We start from the raw sequence: 14,259 nt of genomic DNA on the forward strand, positions 1-14,259 counted from the left end.
ACTCTGTGCCCACGCGGGGCTCCACTGGTTTTAAATTCTGACAGCGGGTGCCAGAAAAGATCCCCTGCCTGGAGTAGCTTGAACATGTTACATGTTTCACCCTAAATATGGGTGGAACATATAACATGTTCCAGAGGTGAACTTATCCTTCAAACCATATCTAAACCCAAAAACAAAAGTATGTAGTATATTTTAGCTTTACCAGTCATTAGCCCACGTACACACGGTCGGAGATTTTGCCAACCAAATCCGTCGGATTTTGCCCGTCCGATTTTGCCCGTCGGATTTAGTCCGACGGATTGTGTCCGAAACTGTTGCATACACACGGTCGGGCCAAGTTGTCGAAAAATCCGATCTTTCAGAATGTGATGACGTAATTTTGTTACAATGGGACTACATTCAGGCTAGTAGCCAATAGCTTTGATGTAGGAATTTGATCTGAGCATGCGTGGCACTTGGTTCGATCAAAATGCTCTACACATGATCGGATTAGGTCCGTCCGGCCCAGTTGGTCGGGAAATATTTCCAACATGTTGGAAAATTGGGTCGGATGGAGATTCGGACGGAATCAGTCCGATGCATACCACACACAGTCGGATTATCTGACGACGTGTGTACAAGGGCTTAGATGTCTTGGATGCATTGGATTTTTTTTTTCAGATTTCTGTTCCATTTTTTCTCCTGATAATCCTGCAATTAGCACACCGGGGTGGCTACATGCACTCCTCCACTATATCTATGAAGAGAGGGGTGGACTTAAAATATATATCTGTCTTTGTGCACCTCCATTAACTTTTGTGATAACATCTCTAATCCTCTCTGTTCCCAGTCTGTAGCTTAAGCATGGTGTGCATGTCCTGTAATTCCATGCCAAAGCTGCAGCACTACCCAATTTTATGGTTTAGAGTCCCTCAGTATGTTTTAACTTTCCATTATCCTCCCTGTCTTTTCCCCAGCTGATTGGAGTACAATAGTGGTTGTATAGTAAGCGCTTGTGAAAAGTATCATTTTTTTTTCTTTCTGTGATGATACACAGTAATCACTATGTCCACAATCTGCTTTAGACATTATAGACTACATTTCAGGTCACTGTAGGGTACTAGAACAGCTGCATATAGGTCATTCTGGAACCTGGACAGTATCATGTTTTACCATTCATGTTAGCTATTATCTGTCCACTGTATGTTATAACCGCAGAGGTTTTTTGGGGAAATATCTACTTTTCACCTGTTGCTTAGTCAAATACTACACAACGAGACCTCTCGGTGAACTATGTTTAAAGCCCAAGGAAAAATGATATCTTTGCGTTCTGTGTCGGAAATCTGGCTGTACTTCAACAATCCAATGTTTGGCTTCAAATGTCCAACTCATAATAATAAGTCAAATCTCTGTAGAATAAATCATCTGTTTCTTTTAATCAAGCTTATCTTTTTTTGTCCTTTTCTCCCCCTGCTTTTCCTCTGAAGTATGTGCCTGTACCAGACAGCACTGTGTTCAGCATCAGCCCAGCTGGGGAACATAATGTCGCCAAATCCAACACAGTTCCTTTATGGGATTTCATCTCGGACACCAGTAATTGCATAGCAGAGACGCTTCCTCTCCAGAAGTACATTCTGCTCAGCTTGTGCCATAACGCCACGGCTGACAGCGCTGAGTGCTGGAGTCTACCAACCATCATTCGCCAGGAGTTCCCCCGGCAGAGTGTAGCTGTGCCTCTAGGAGACTGCGGTGGAAATGACTTGTGCACAAAGTATGGCAATATCCATTTCTATTGATCTGAAATAGCAAAACAATAAGGTTTCTGAAAAGCTTGTTATAAATGCAATGGTGAACTTGTTACTTATGTCTACTAGCTGACCCTTCCCTATTGGTAAATGCATGGTGCCTCCCCCTTAGTTTATTTCCATCACAAATTTAACAAGACATAACAAATTATACCTGCAAATGTATCTATGCATTTTGTTTGTGCTTTAAACCATGTTTATTAAAGGTGCACTTCAGGAAATTCCAGAAACAGACATGGGAATAGTTTTTTTTCGCAATGATTTGTATTTCTGTCCATCCAGTCTTGAGATTTACATAGCTCAGACAAGTAGCACAGCCAGGGAAATGACCCCACTTAAAGACTAACTCCACGTTTTGGACCATGTTACATGTTATAACCAAGGGGGGTTAATCCCCTGTGACATCATGCGGGATAATTCTTCTCACAGCAGCTGTCCCTTTTGAAATTTGAGGCCTGCACAGCCACATCAGACGGACTTGTAGTTCTCAATGGAACACATTTCCTGCATTTCCTCCAACCTTCTAAATGAAAGTCCATACCATGCTAGAAACTTAGAGCAGGAGGAAGAGTCTGCAGGACCCTGGCATTGCACCTCTGATACACAGTGCACCTGTGATACATATTTTGCTGCAAATATATGTGCATTTCTTATTTTTTGTAAAAGCCAGATTAAAATTTTAAAGTGCATGTTTAAGTTAAAGGGTATCTTAAAACCAAATAGCATAGGGAATGGTTTAAACCCCCTGTCAGGTCTTTTTTGTGATCCGTGTCCCATTGGGCAGATTTCCCTTAACCTTCTCTTTTAGACACAACAGGAAATTGAAGGATAGCTCCTTGGAGTGAGGCATTTGTACCAGAGTTGCCATTAAAATTCTTTCCTTCTATCTCCATTTGGTGAAAGCTCAAGATTTTGGATTGTCCCTCATTTTTAGCCCCAGTGATAATTGTCAGCAGAATAAATAGCAGGGACACAAACGGCAATGAAAACCTGAGTGGGGTTCTTACCTTCCCTTCTCTGTCCAAAAACAAAATAATTGTGCATTTAGATACACGTCAAAGAAATAGAAATGCATGGTCTCTCCTCCAGCCTCTCTGTTCACTCTGCTCACACCTCTTATCAGTGTGCTCCTTGTTAGAACGTTTTCATTAAAGTGGTTTAAAGTCCGAAGGCATTAAGATAAAAAACCTTTTGTGTGCAGCGATGTTGTAGGAGCGTATCGGCTGCCCAGGACTCTCCCTCATTGGCTGAGAGAGCAGCACTGCGCCATTGGCTCTTGCTGCTTTCAATCAAAGTCAATGAGCCAATGGTGGGCCAAACCACAGCTCTGTGTAATCACCGAGCAGTGGCTCGGCTCAGGTGCTTACTGTGGGTGCACACGACAGGGAGGGGCCAGGAGAGCAGGCGAGGGACCTGAGAATAGGAGGATCTGGGCTGCTTTGTGCAAAATGACTGTACAGAGCAGCTAAGTATAACATGTTTGTTAATTTTAAATGTAAAAATTTTTTTTGCCTTTAGTATTACTTTAAGCTCACCTGATTGGCTTCCTGTCCTGCCCCTATCACTCTCAGCTTGAGTGCTGCTGAATATAGGATTGCAAGAGACTGCTAACAAGTCAAATTCAAGTACTTGCATTAAAATATATTTAATACATAAATACCTAGCTGCAGTAATTTAAGTATTTTATATGTACTAGTTCAGTTTTCAAACCCAGCTTTAAGATTTGCAGTAGTAGACAGTCAGGCAAAACTAGTATCCTTAGAAGCAGATCAGCAGTGGAAGCCACTGTACTGCTCCAGGTATAGGTTTTTATAACTATTTTATGTGCCTCAACTACAGCTTCACAGTAGTCACCAGAAGCAGTGAAGCCATTTCCTTATGTTACATGCACTATTTTCATGCAGTCCCAGGAAGAGGAGAGGATCCCCCCCACCCCACTGACCTCCTGACTCTTAGTATGTTTCTCCTCTACCAGAGGAACCCCTTGCACATTTTGGCCCCTGTGCCCCTGTTTGAATAAATATGTTGTAATTATTAAGTGGACAAGAAAAGATTGATCACACACTTGAATCCAATAGATGCTGTAGAGATTTCTTTATTGTCATAAGCCAGCCAAAATTGCAATGATGATCAGTTGACGCTTTTCACACGAAAAGAACCGTGCTTGCACAAAGAAGCATGGCTCTTTTCGTGTGAAACGCGTCAACTGAAGCACCTGAACGACCACAACATACAGTTATATACAGTGTAATACTGACATATAATCACACACATAGGTGGAACTTGATGGACTTGTGCCTTTTTTCAACCTCACCTACTATGTAACTGATCACCATTGCAATTTTGCGTGGCTCATGACAATAAAGAAATCTCTACAGCATCTTTTGTATTCAAGTGTGCAATCTTTTCTTCTTTTCTTGATATTGCCCACACTGATGAGCCGGGATTAGCACCTTGGACTGGGTGTGTCCATTTTTTGCCTGAAGCGGTGTGTGCACCCTTGTTCTGTTTCCTAATTATTAAGTGGCTTAAAGAGTTCTATGTTTCTAAAAAATTGAGAAGATAGGACAGAGAAATATTTTAAAATGGCAACTAGCGTGTTTGCTATAGTAATATGGTTCTTAAGATATCCTTAAGTACAAACTTTAATTCATTCATTATATTTATTTCCATTTATTTGAACCTATTCTGTTGGGCACAATGAATATTTCTGTTGCAATACATTTTTATTGAGTTAAACATTAGTTAAACAAGGCACTTCAGTGCACAGGTTACATTTCCTTCAATGATGGACATAACACGTCAAGGATACATGTTAACAAGTTTAGGATACACAGAATACACCCATAACACATATAAAAATATCACACAATAATGCACACTGAAATTTAGCCAATGCCTGCTTACACAGAGGGCACAATGGATATTTCAAGACCGGTAAACATGTTACTTACAAATTCTATGAATTTGCTAGCCTGCCTTATATAATCAGATTTGCGAGAAAGATGAACTTGGCTTTAATGATATATTTTCTAGTTAAGACACGAGCAGCACTGATCATAAGGAGATATCTTTTTTTTTTTTTTGTTTGTTTTTTACTTGACTTTTTCCATTGACCTTCTAAAACAATGATAACATGGTTCCCTTACAGTTTACAAATCCAATAATATAGATTGTTGGCCAGCTTGATGTTCTGCCATATTGTATCAAATGTAATTAGATGTAGTTGATGTTTTATGACAAGGCCATATGCACTGCAAATATAACACAAAGACTGCCATAAAGTGCAAGAGCCATGACCATTTTGAAGTCAAACTTGATGTGCTTGCAATAGCAAAAGTTTTTCCTTTATTATATTACACTTTTTTTTTTCTTTTTTCTTTTTTTTTTTTACTTTTGAACAATGTTTATTGTAATTAAGATTGAGTTCCTTTAACTAGAAGGTCAAAGCTATTAGTAAATTGACCACATCTTCTGAAAAACCAGATCTGTCATTTTATCCAGCCGTACAGTATGATCCAGCTGAACATGTAACATTTATCTTACAATTTCTTTGTCTTTGAAGGGCTGTGGTGTTGACATATCAGGAACATCTTGGTGTAACCTATTTAACTCTCACAGAAGACCCAAGCCCTCGGGTTATTATCCGGAACAGGTGCACTGTTGCATTACTACTAAAAGAAAATATCAAAGGTATGAATTGCTTTATGGCACACTGTTACCTGGAATTTAATCAGTAGCTAAGTACGCCAAAAATAAACAACTTTGCTAAGTTCTCTTTGTAAAAAAAGCTTGCCTAACTGCTGACTTGTATGCTGCTACAGTGAGGGAAAAAAGTATTTGATCCCCTGCTGATTTTGTGTTTGCCCACTGACAAAGAAATGATCAGTCTATATTTTTAATGGTAGGTTTATTTTGTGAGAGAACAACAACAACAAAATCCAGAAAAACACATTTCAAAAAAGTTATAAATTTAATTTGTATTTTAACCACTTTCAGACCGGACCATTTTGCTGGCTTAAGACTAGACCACTTTTTGCAATTCGGCACTGCATCGCTTTAACTGACAATTTCGCGGTCGCGCGACGTGGCTCCCAAACAAAATTGACGTTCTTTTTTTCCCACAAATAGAGCTTTCTTTTGGTGGTATTTGATCACCTCTGCGGTTTTTATTTTTTGCGCGATAAACAAAAATAGAGCGACAATTTTGAAAAAAACGCATTTCTTTTTTTACTTTTTGTTATAATAAATATCCCCCAAAAATATATAAAAAACATTTTTTTTCCCTCAGTTTAGGCCGATACATATTCTTCTACATATTTTTGGTTAAAAAAATCTCAATAAGCGAGTATTAACTATAACAAAAGTTATAGCGTTTACAAAATAGGGGATAGTTTTATGGCATTTTTATTATAATTATTTTTTCATTAGTAATGGCGGCGATCAGCGATTTTTATTGTGACTGCGACATTATGGCAGACACATTGGATATTTTTGACACATTTTTAGGACCATTGTCATTTATACAGCAATCAGTGCTATACAAATGCAGTGATTCCTGTGTAAATGACACTGGCAGTGAAGGGCTTAACCAGGGGGTGGCAATGTAGGGGTTAAGTGTTCCTAGGGGCGTGTTACTAACTGTGGGGGGCTGGGCTTTGTGTTAGTGAACACTTATCTCTGCTCCAATCACATGGAGCAGAGATCAGCATCACTTGTTGCTAGGCAGAACGGAGAGATGCTGTTTACAACGGCATCTCCCCGTTCAGCCGCCCCGTGAGACGATCGCGGGTATCCCCATGGCGATCCAGGACTCACTGGGGTCCCAACCGGCACGCGAGCATGCCGCCGGTGGCGTGCATGCGATGGCAGGGCGGCATATAAAAAATGAACGTACCTGTACGCCAATATGCCTGCCCGTGCCATTCTGCTGACGTACATCAGCGTGCGCTGGTCAGGAACTGGTTAATGAGTGAAATTACTTGGTACTTGGTGGCAAAACCCTTGTTGGCAATCACAGAGCTCAGACATTTCTTGTAGTTTGTCACCAGGTTTACACACATCTCAGGAGGGATTTTGTCCCACTCCTCTTTGCAGATCCTCTCCAAGTCATTAAGGTTTCAAGGCTGACCTTTGGTAACTAGAACCTTCAGCTCCCTCCACATATTTTCTATGGGCTTAAGGTCTGCAGACTGGCTAGGCCACTCCAGGACCTTAATGTGCTTCTTCTTGAGCCACTCCTTTGTTGCCTTGGCCATGTGTTTTGGGTCATTGTCTACCCATCCATGCCCCATTTTCAATGCCCTAGCTGAGGGAAGGAGGTTTTCACTCAAGATTTGGCCCCGTCCATCGTTCCTTTGATGTGGTGAAGTTGTCCTGTCCCCTTAGCAGAAAAACACCCCCAAAGCATAATGTTTCCACCTCCATGTTTGTCGGAGGGGATGGTGTTCTTTGGGTCATAGGCAACATTCCTCCTCCTCCAAACAAGGCATGTTGCGTTGATGCCAAAGAGCTTGATTTCGGTCTCATCTGACCACAACGCTTTGACCCAGTTCTCCTCTGAATCATTCAGATGTTCATTAGAAAACTTCAGATGGGCCTGTACATGTGCTTTCCTGAGCAGGCTGAGAACAATAGATGGTACTTAAGGTTAACAATACTGTATGTGTACTTGAATAGATTTTTTTAAAACTGGAGTTTAGTGTCACTATAAATGTTCTCTTCCTCTGTGCTCCACTTCTGCTGCAAACCAATGTCGTTATAACATGAATGATGACCAAAGATCCTAACGAGGGACCAATATTTTTGCAGAGACCCCAAAGTTCGAAGTTTATTGCAGAAAAATCCCAGCGGAATGTTCAGTTCATCATGAAATGTATCATCAGGTTTCCAGCTTCCCAGACTGCAAAACCAAGGATTCCCTCCCTGGCATCTTCCTGAAAGTGCTATCATGTGATGATACAACAGCAGAATGGAGTGACCTGATTGATATTAACAGCCAAGGCACGCAGGTATCACCAAAAAGTTGGGGCTACTCCTGTGAAGAGCATAATGCAAACACACTGTCAGTGACTTATCCTTATAAGAGTCTTATCGTTTTTCATTACAAAGACTGCAGTAAGACCAGCAATAAACTTGTTTGGCTTTGTAGTAGTTGGGAAAGGAGGAGCTCTGGCTGGGGGAGGTCTTGCCCTTAGGGCCCCAAAAATTAAAATCTAAATTGGGCAGATAATATCCCCAGTTATTGACTAAACCTATCTCTGTCACCTCAAAACTATATTTTAGAATTACCAGGGGAGTCCTCCTAAAAGTGATATTTGAGTTTTGTAGTAGCAGATGGTTAAGATTTAAAGATACCTAACATTTTGTTATATCTGTTAAAGACTCCTTTATTCAAATGTCAGCACTTCTGCTGTTATGGATAGGGTTCTTGCTATTGGTTCTGGGCTTTAAAGAGACCATATTTTAAACCTCCCTGTCAAGAAAATGCCTAATACTCACCTGTCCCAGCGTTAATAGTGCAGATCTCTACTGAGGTAGTGCAAGGAAAGAAGATTGCATAATCTATGGGCTGCTTAAAGTTTTATGTATGACAGTCTTAAAGTGGTTGTAAACCCCCAAAAAAAAATAAAACCTGCAAGACAAAGGCATAATGAGCTAGTATGCATAGCGTGCTAGGTCATTATGTATTACTTACCTTAGCTCGAAGCCCCCGCAGCCGTCCTCGGTCACCGTTCCGGCCGGCGACATCGCTCCCGGAGTTAAGAAATCCACTATTCTGAACATCGACAAGCCGGGACCTGACGTAGAGTGGATCAAACGATACCTGATCCACTCGACGTCAGGTCCTGGCTTGTCGATGTTCAGAATAGTGGATTTCACTTTATTGATTATGCCTTCTATCATACTCATTTGTGAGTATATACTTTGCTGTGTTTTATTGAATAAAGATTTACTAGTGGCAATGCACTAGGTTGGTGCGCCCTCATTTTTTTTTTTTTTTTGATTCATCAGACCAGGCCACCTTCTTCCATTGCTCTGTAGTCTAGTTCTGATGTTCATGTGACCATTGTAGAAGCTTTTGGCTGTGGAAATGGGTCACCATGGGCTTTTACAGTCCCATACACAACAAACTTTGATGTTCACTTTCTGCCTAATATATCCCACCAATTTTCAGATGCCGATTGTTACAAGCTATTCCCTTTACCTGTCAGTGGTTATAATGTTATGGCTGATCGGTGTAGATTCTGCATTACAGTTGGGTAGGCAAAATTGTTCTCCAGATTATAATAATTGCAGTGGACTGGCAGCTATGTTCCCTTTATGCATCTTGAGCCTTCATTTTCAGTCTTAACTGGAGTGTCCCATTTAAAGTTTAAACTCAGTCTGTATATTTTCCTACTTAGTGTTTTATTACAGTTTAAACTGTTCAAGCTGAAAATAAACACTTTGAAAAAGCTTTGTGATGACATAAAAGATTTCTAAATCTTTAGGCAAGGGGTGTTCTCTCATAATTTGTACATGCTGATGTGATATCGCCATCTGTTTGTACATGTTAGTGCTATACATTCCTTTTTGTTTTATCTCTCCTACATTGCTGGATATTGCAGCACAGGGGCTATTAAACAAAATAAATGTGTATTATTTGTGACATTTCAGAAGCTCGGTTCGCTTACACACATCCATGGGGATATAGCTGAGAAAGACTTCTGACATCTGACTTATCTTCTGACGTATCCACAAGAGAAATGTTTCTGCAATGTAAAAAAGTTAACACGTCATGTCAAGATTTAGGCCTTGTCCTTTGTATGCCTCTTGTATGAAATAATTATCTTTCCAATAGGTGGTTTTTGTGACGGGCTATGGCTATGTATATGTGGATGTTGTCCAGCACTGCGGGACCGTCATCATTACACTAGCACCTGAAGGAAGAGCCGGGCCTGTTCTGACAAGCCTCAACAGGTATGTTTATCTGACGGTACCACCCTTCACTGTACTGCAGTGTCAAATTAAATTCTGAAACTGTGTATGTTTGAGTGTGGGAGCAGTTGAATTGTTCTGCAATTATTACTTCTCTTTATGCCTGTTTCTGCTAATACAGTGGTCATGTTCATTGTCCATAGTCTGTTGAATACAGAGGACACCTAGAAGGAAGTGAGAGTACAGCAAACTCTATTCTTTAAAGTCATATTGAGCGCTCACACCTTTTTAGCCCTTAGTGTCGGTTCACACTGAGGCAGCGCAACTGCCTCAGGTGACCTGGACACGACCGCTGTGGCGACTTGCAAAACTACTTCTCTATAGAAGTCAATGCAAGTCGCCTCAAGTCACCTCCAAAGTCATACAGGAACCTTTTTCTAAGTCGGAGCGACTTGTGTCGCTCCGATTAGAACGGTTCCATTGTACAGAGTGGGACGCGACTTGTCAGGCGGCTAAGTCGCCTAACAAGTCGTCCTTGTGAACCGACCCTTAATAGTCTTGTTATGATGTGTAACTCAAATGCTTTGAAATATGTTTCTTTATCATTCATTGGGATGGGGTTCTTACAGCCACCTACAGGAGGAATTTGATGCTGGTAAACAAAAAACTGTGGTCAACTTGGTATAACCACCTACTACTCCCAGCCTGCCTTTGTTTTTTGTAGTGTCCTAGGAGGATGGATGTCTCATCTCTGCTTTACTTTCATAGTTACATACATAGTTGGTGAGGTTGAAAATAGACACAAGTCCATCCAGTTCAACCTGTGTGTGTGTGCACGTTTATGTTAATAGTACATTATATATCCTTGTATGTTGTAGTCATTAAGGTACCCATCTAATAGTTTTTTTCAATTATCAATGCTCTGTACTGATACCACTATTTGTGGAAGAGAATTCCACGTTCTTACTGCTCTGACAGTAAAGAACACTCTACGAAGTTTAAGGTTAAACCGCTTCTCTTCTAATTTTAGTGAATGGCCGCGTGTCTCTTTAAATTCCCTTTCACTGAAAAGTTTTTTCCCTATGCTAGGGTCACCAGTACGGTATTTGTACATTGATATCATATCCCCTCTCAAGCATCTCCTCTCCAGAGAGAATAAGTTCAATGCTTGTAGTCTTTCCGCATAGCTGAGATCCTCCAGTCCCTTAATTAGCTTTGTTGCCTTTCTCTGGACTCTCTTCAGTTCCAGTACATCCCTCCTGAGGACTGGTGCCCAGAACTGGATGGTATACTCCAGGTGTGGCTGGACCAGAGTCTTGTAGAGTGGGAGAATTATCATTCTATCTCTGGACTGAATCCCCTTTTTAATGCATGCCAATATTCTGTTGGCTTTGCTTGCCGAAGCTTGGCATTGCATGCCATTGCTGAGCCTGTCATCTACTAGCACCCCTAGGTTATTTTTTTCTAGATTTCTCCCAGAGGTTCTCCCCCTAGCAAGTAAATTGCATTTATATTTTACTTCAGCTCCAGAAGGTTTTACCCCCTTCTTGTCCAGAGCACTTTTTACAATTTGGCACTGCTTTAACTGGTAATTCCACGGTCAAACAAAATTTTCGTCCTTTTTTCCCCACAAATAGAGCTTTCTGATTACTGTGTAAATGTCACTGGTAGGGAAGGGGTTAACACTAGGGGGTGATAAAGAGGTTCAATGTGTGTTCCCTCAGTGTGTTTTAACTGTATGGGCATACGACTGAGTAGGAAAGGAGATATATTGCTGTTCCTACTTACTAGGAACAAACGACATGTCTCTCTCCTCTGACAGCTAAGGGATTTGTGTGTTTAGACACAAATCCCCGTGCTGGCGCTCGTGCATTTGCCATGTAGTTGCCCACCCCATTAATTTGTTCAGGTCTTCTTGCAAGGTTTCCACATCCTGTGTAAAAGTTATTGTCCTGCTTAACTTTGTATCATCCGTAAATACAGAGATTGAGCTGTTTATCCCATCCTCTAGATCGTTTATGAATAAATTAAACAGGATTGGTCCCAGGACAGAACCCTCGGGGACCCCACTTTCCACACCAGACCATTCTGAGTACGCCCCATTTATCACCACCCTTTGGATTCTCCCCTGTAGCCAATTTTCAGTCCAGGTACTCACCCTATGATCCATGCCGACAGACCTTAGTTTATACAGTAAACGCTTGTGATAAACTGAATCAAATGCCTTTGCAAAATCTAGATATACCACATCCACAGCCCTTACTTTATCTAGGTAGCTGCTCACTTCTTCATAGAAGGTTAATAAATTGGTCTGGCAAGAACGAGTCTTCATGAATCCATGCTGATTACTGATAATGATGCCATTTTTATTACTAAAATCTTGTATATAGTCCCTTATCATCCCCTCTAATAGCTTGCAGACTATTGATGGTAGGCTAACTGGCCTGTAGTTCCCAGGGATGTATCTCTGCCCTTTTAAAAAAAAAATCGTGCCACATTGGCTTTTTTTCCACAAAAATAAGGAACAATGGTCTGGTTACCATTTGACTGAGTTCCTTATGGACCCTCGGGTGCAAGCCATCTGGTCCCGGTGACTTATTTATGTTAGGTTTTCAAGTCTATTTCTAATTCTGTCCTCTGTTAGCCATGAGGGTGCTTTCTGTGACATGCTATGAAAATCAGGATTACAGTCTTGGTTAATGTATCCCCCCGTTTCCCTTGTGAAGACTGAGGAGAAGAATACATTCAAAACCTTCACCATCTCTCCATCTTTTGTAACCAGATTCCCTTCTTCATCCCTTATGGGGGCCTATATGTTCTGGCCTCCCTTTCATACTATTTATATACTTAAAGTGGGATTCCACCCTAAAGTGGAACCTCCGCTGATCGGATCCCTCCCCCCCTCCGGTGTCGCAATTGACAGCTTTCAGGGGGGAGGGGGGTGGAGATACCTGTCAAAGACAGGTATTTTCACCCACTTCCGGGCATAGACTCCCGTGGGAGTCTACGCCATTTCCTGCCCTGCCGCGCTGTCTGCTGGGACACACACGGGTCCCAGTGACAGCTCAGAGATTTCCTATTGCGCGGCACGGCTCGCGCATGCGCAGTAGGGAACCGGGAAGTGAAGCCAATTCGCTTCACTTCCTGATTCCCTCACCTAGAATGGTGACTGCAGCAGCCGAGCGATCGATCGGCCTCGGCTGCCGGCATCGCTGGAACCCGGGACAGGTGAGTATCCATTTATTAAATGTCAGCAGCTGTAGTATTTATAGCTGCTGGCTTTTAATATTTTTTTTTTGGTGGAATCCCTCTTTAAAGTATTTCTTGGATTTTTTTTTTACTCTCCTCCGCTATGCGCCTTTTGTGTTCTTCTGCATGAGAATTCTGGGGATACTGGTAGCCTTCTTAAGGACAATCCCTTTTTTCCAAGTTCCACTCCAGACCCCAGCAACACAATATCCTGTCATTGTGGGACAAGATGGTTCAGTCATTGGATTGACTGGTTTACTTGACATTGAAGGCTAGATTGTCCCTAGCTTAGTGTGTCAGGAATCCTGCTCTGGAGCAGGGGTTATCCTGCCTTCCAGTCTCATTGAAGATCCACACAATGGATGCTGGCTAGTCGAGTCCTAGATACCTTGTTGGTGTAGAGGACTTAGATTTCAGAGGCATCTCCACTGCCGATCAGCATTCTTGAATTTTGGGGCAATTTGGTTGTCCCTGCAAAGATGGATAGCCTGACTGGAGGGTCATCTGATAAGGAATCTGTTAAATAATGCCACGTTAGTGGGGTGCAGCAACCATCAGTAAGCAATCAGACAAGAAACATAGAAAGGATCTTGGTTTGGGAAAGGCATCGCGTTTCAGCCTGCTCTGCCATTTACACCCATGGTGCATATACAATTGGCAGGCAGGCTACCTCAACCAGCAATATCTGGACCCAGAAAAAATGGTCCCTACACCAAGAGGTGTCCCCCACAGTTCAATTGCTTTTGAACATACCAAAAATTTCTAAAGTCCTGTGTCCCTAAATAAATGATAAAGGAAATGGGATTGATGATACTTCCCTAAAATATGTTTCTCTGAATTTATTCAGGGACACAGGTCTCACCTCTCTATGTCTATGATCATGCTCTTGGTGCTGCTTTTCCACAAAACGAAGACGTGCAGGAAGTAGGAGGGGGGAGGGGCGGGGGGTTAACAATATAACCCTGCGGTCTCTGAATTCATGTGTCTCTCAAAGAACTTCAAGAAATTGATTTTACAATAAGTACAAAAATGGTAGTTTTTGTTTTTAAGAGAATTTTGCCTCTATGGTAGTCCTCACACTGAAATGATCTGTGCTGGCAGAGCACAGTAAGTAACAGCCGTATCCCTTAGCACAAGTATCCTCACACAGATGTATATCACAGAGAAAGTCGGGGAATGTATCTAACCGGGCTGTTATATTACTGAAAGTAACAATTCTGATTCTGGTGTCTATTGAACTTCACAGCCATATTTAGATACCCCATACAACTGCTGTAACAGGAATATGAGCGTTGGACTTATAAAA

At 41.6% G+C, this 14,259-nt stretch overlaps 1 protein-coding gene across 3 annotated transcripts in view; it reads left to right on the forward strand.

Annotated features, from left to right (window-relative positions):
* VPS13B (vacuolar protein sorting 13 homolog B) overlaps positions 1-14,259 on the forward strand; it is a 1,337,220-nt gene that overhangs the window by 1,258,025 nt on the left and 64,936 nt on the right. For all 3 annotated transcript variants that reach the window (XM_077493096.1, XM_077493095.1, XM_077493097.1), the window contains 4 exons: positions 1,467-1,750; positions 5,350-5,477; positions 7,596-7,795; positions 9,628-9,746. In XM_077493096.1, coding sequence (XP_077349222.1) covers positions 1,467-1,750; positions 5,350-5,477; positions 7,596-7,795; positions 9,628-9,746 — 731 coding nt within the window. The remainder of the gene's footprint in view (positions 1-1,466; positions 1,751-5,349; positions 5,478-7,595; positions 7,796-9,627; positions 9,747-14,259) is intronic.

Source organism: Lithobates pipiens, unplaced genomic scaffold (genome assembly GCF_037356315.1).
Source record: "Lithobates pipiens isolate NorthernLeopardFrog02 unplaced genomic scaffold, aLitPip1_a1.2 Scaffold_19, whole genome shotgun sequence".
Lineage (NCBI taxonomy): Eukaryota > Metazoa > Chordata > Amphibia > Anura > Ranidae > Lithobates > Lithobates pipiens.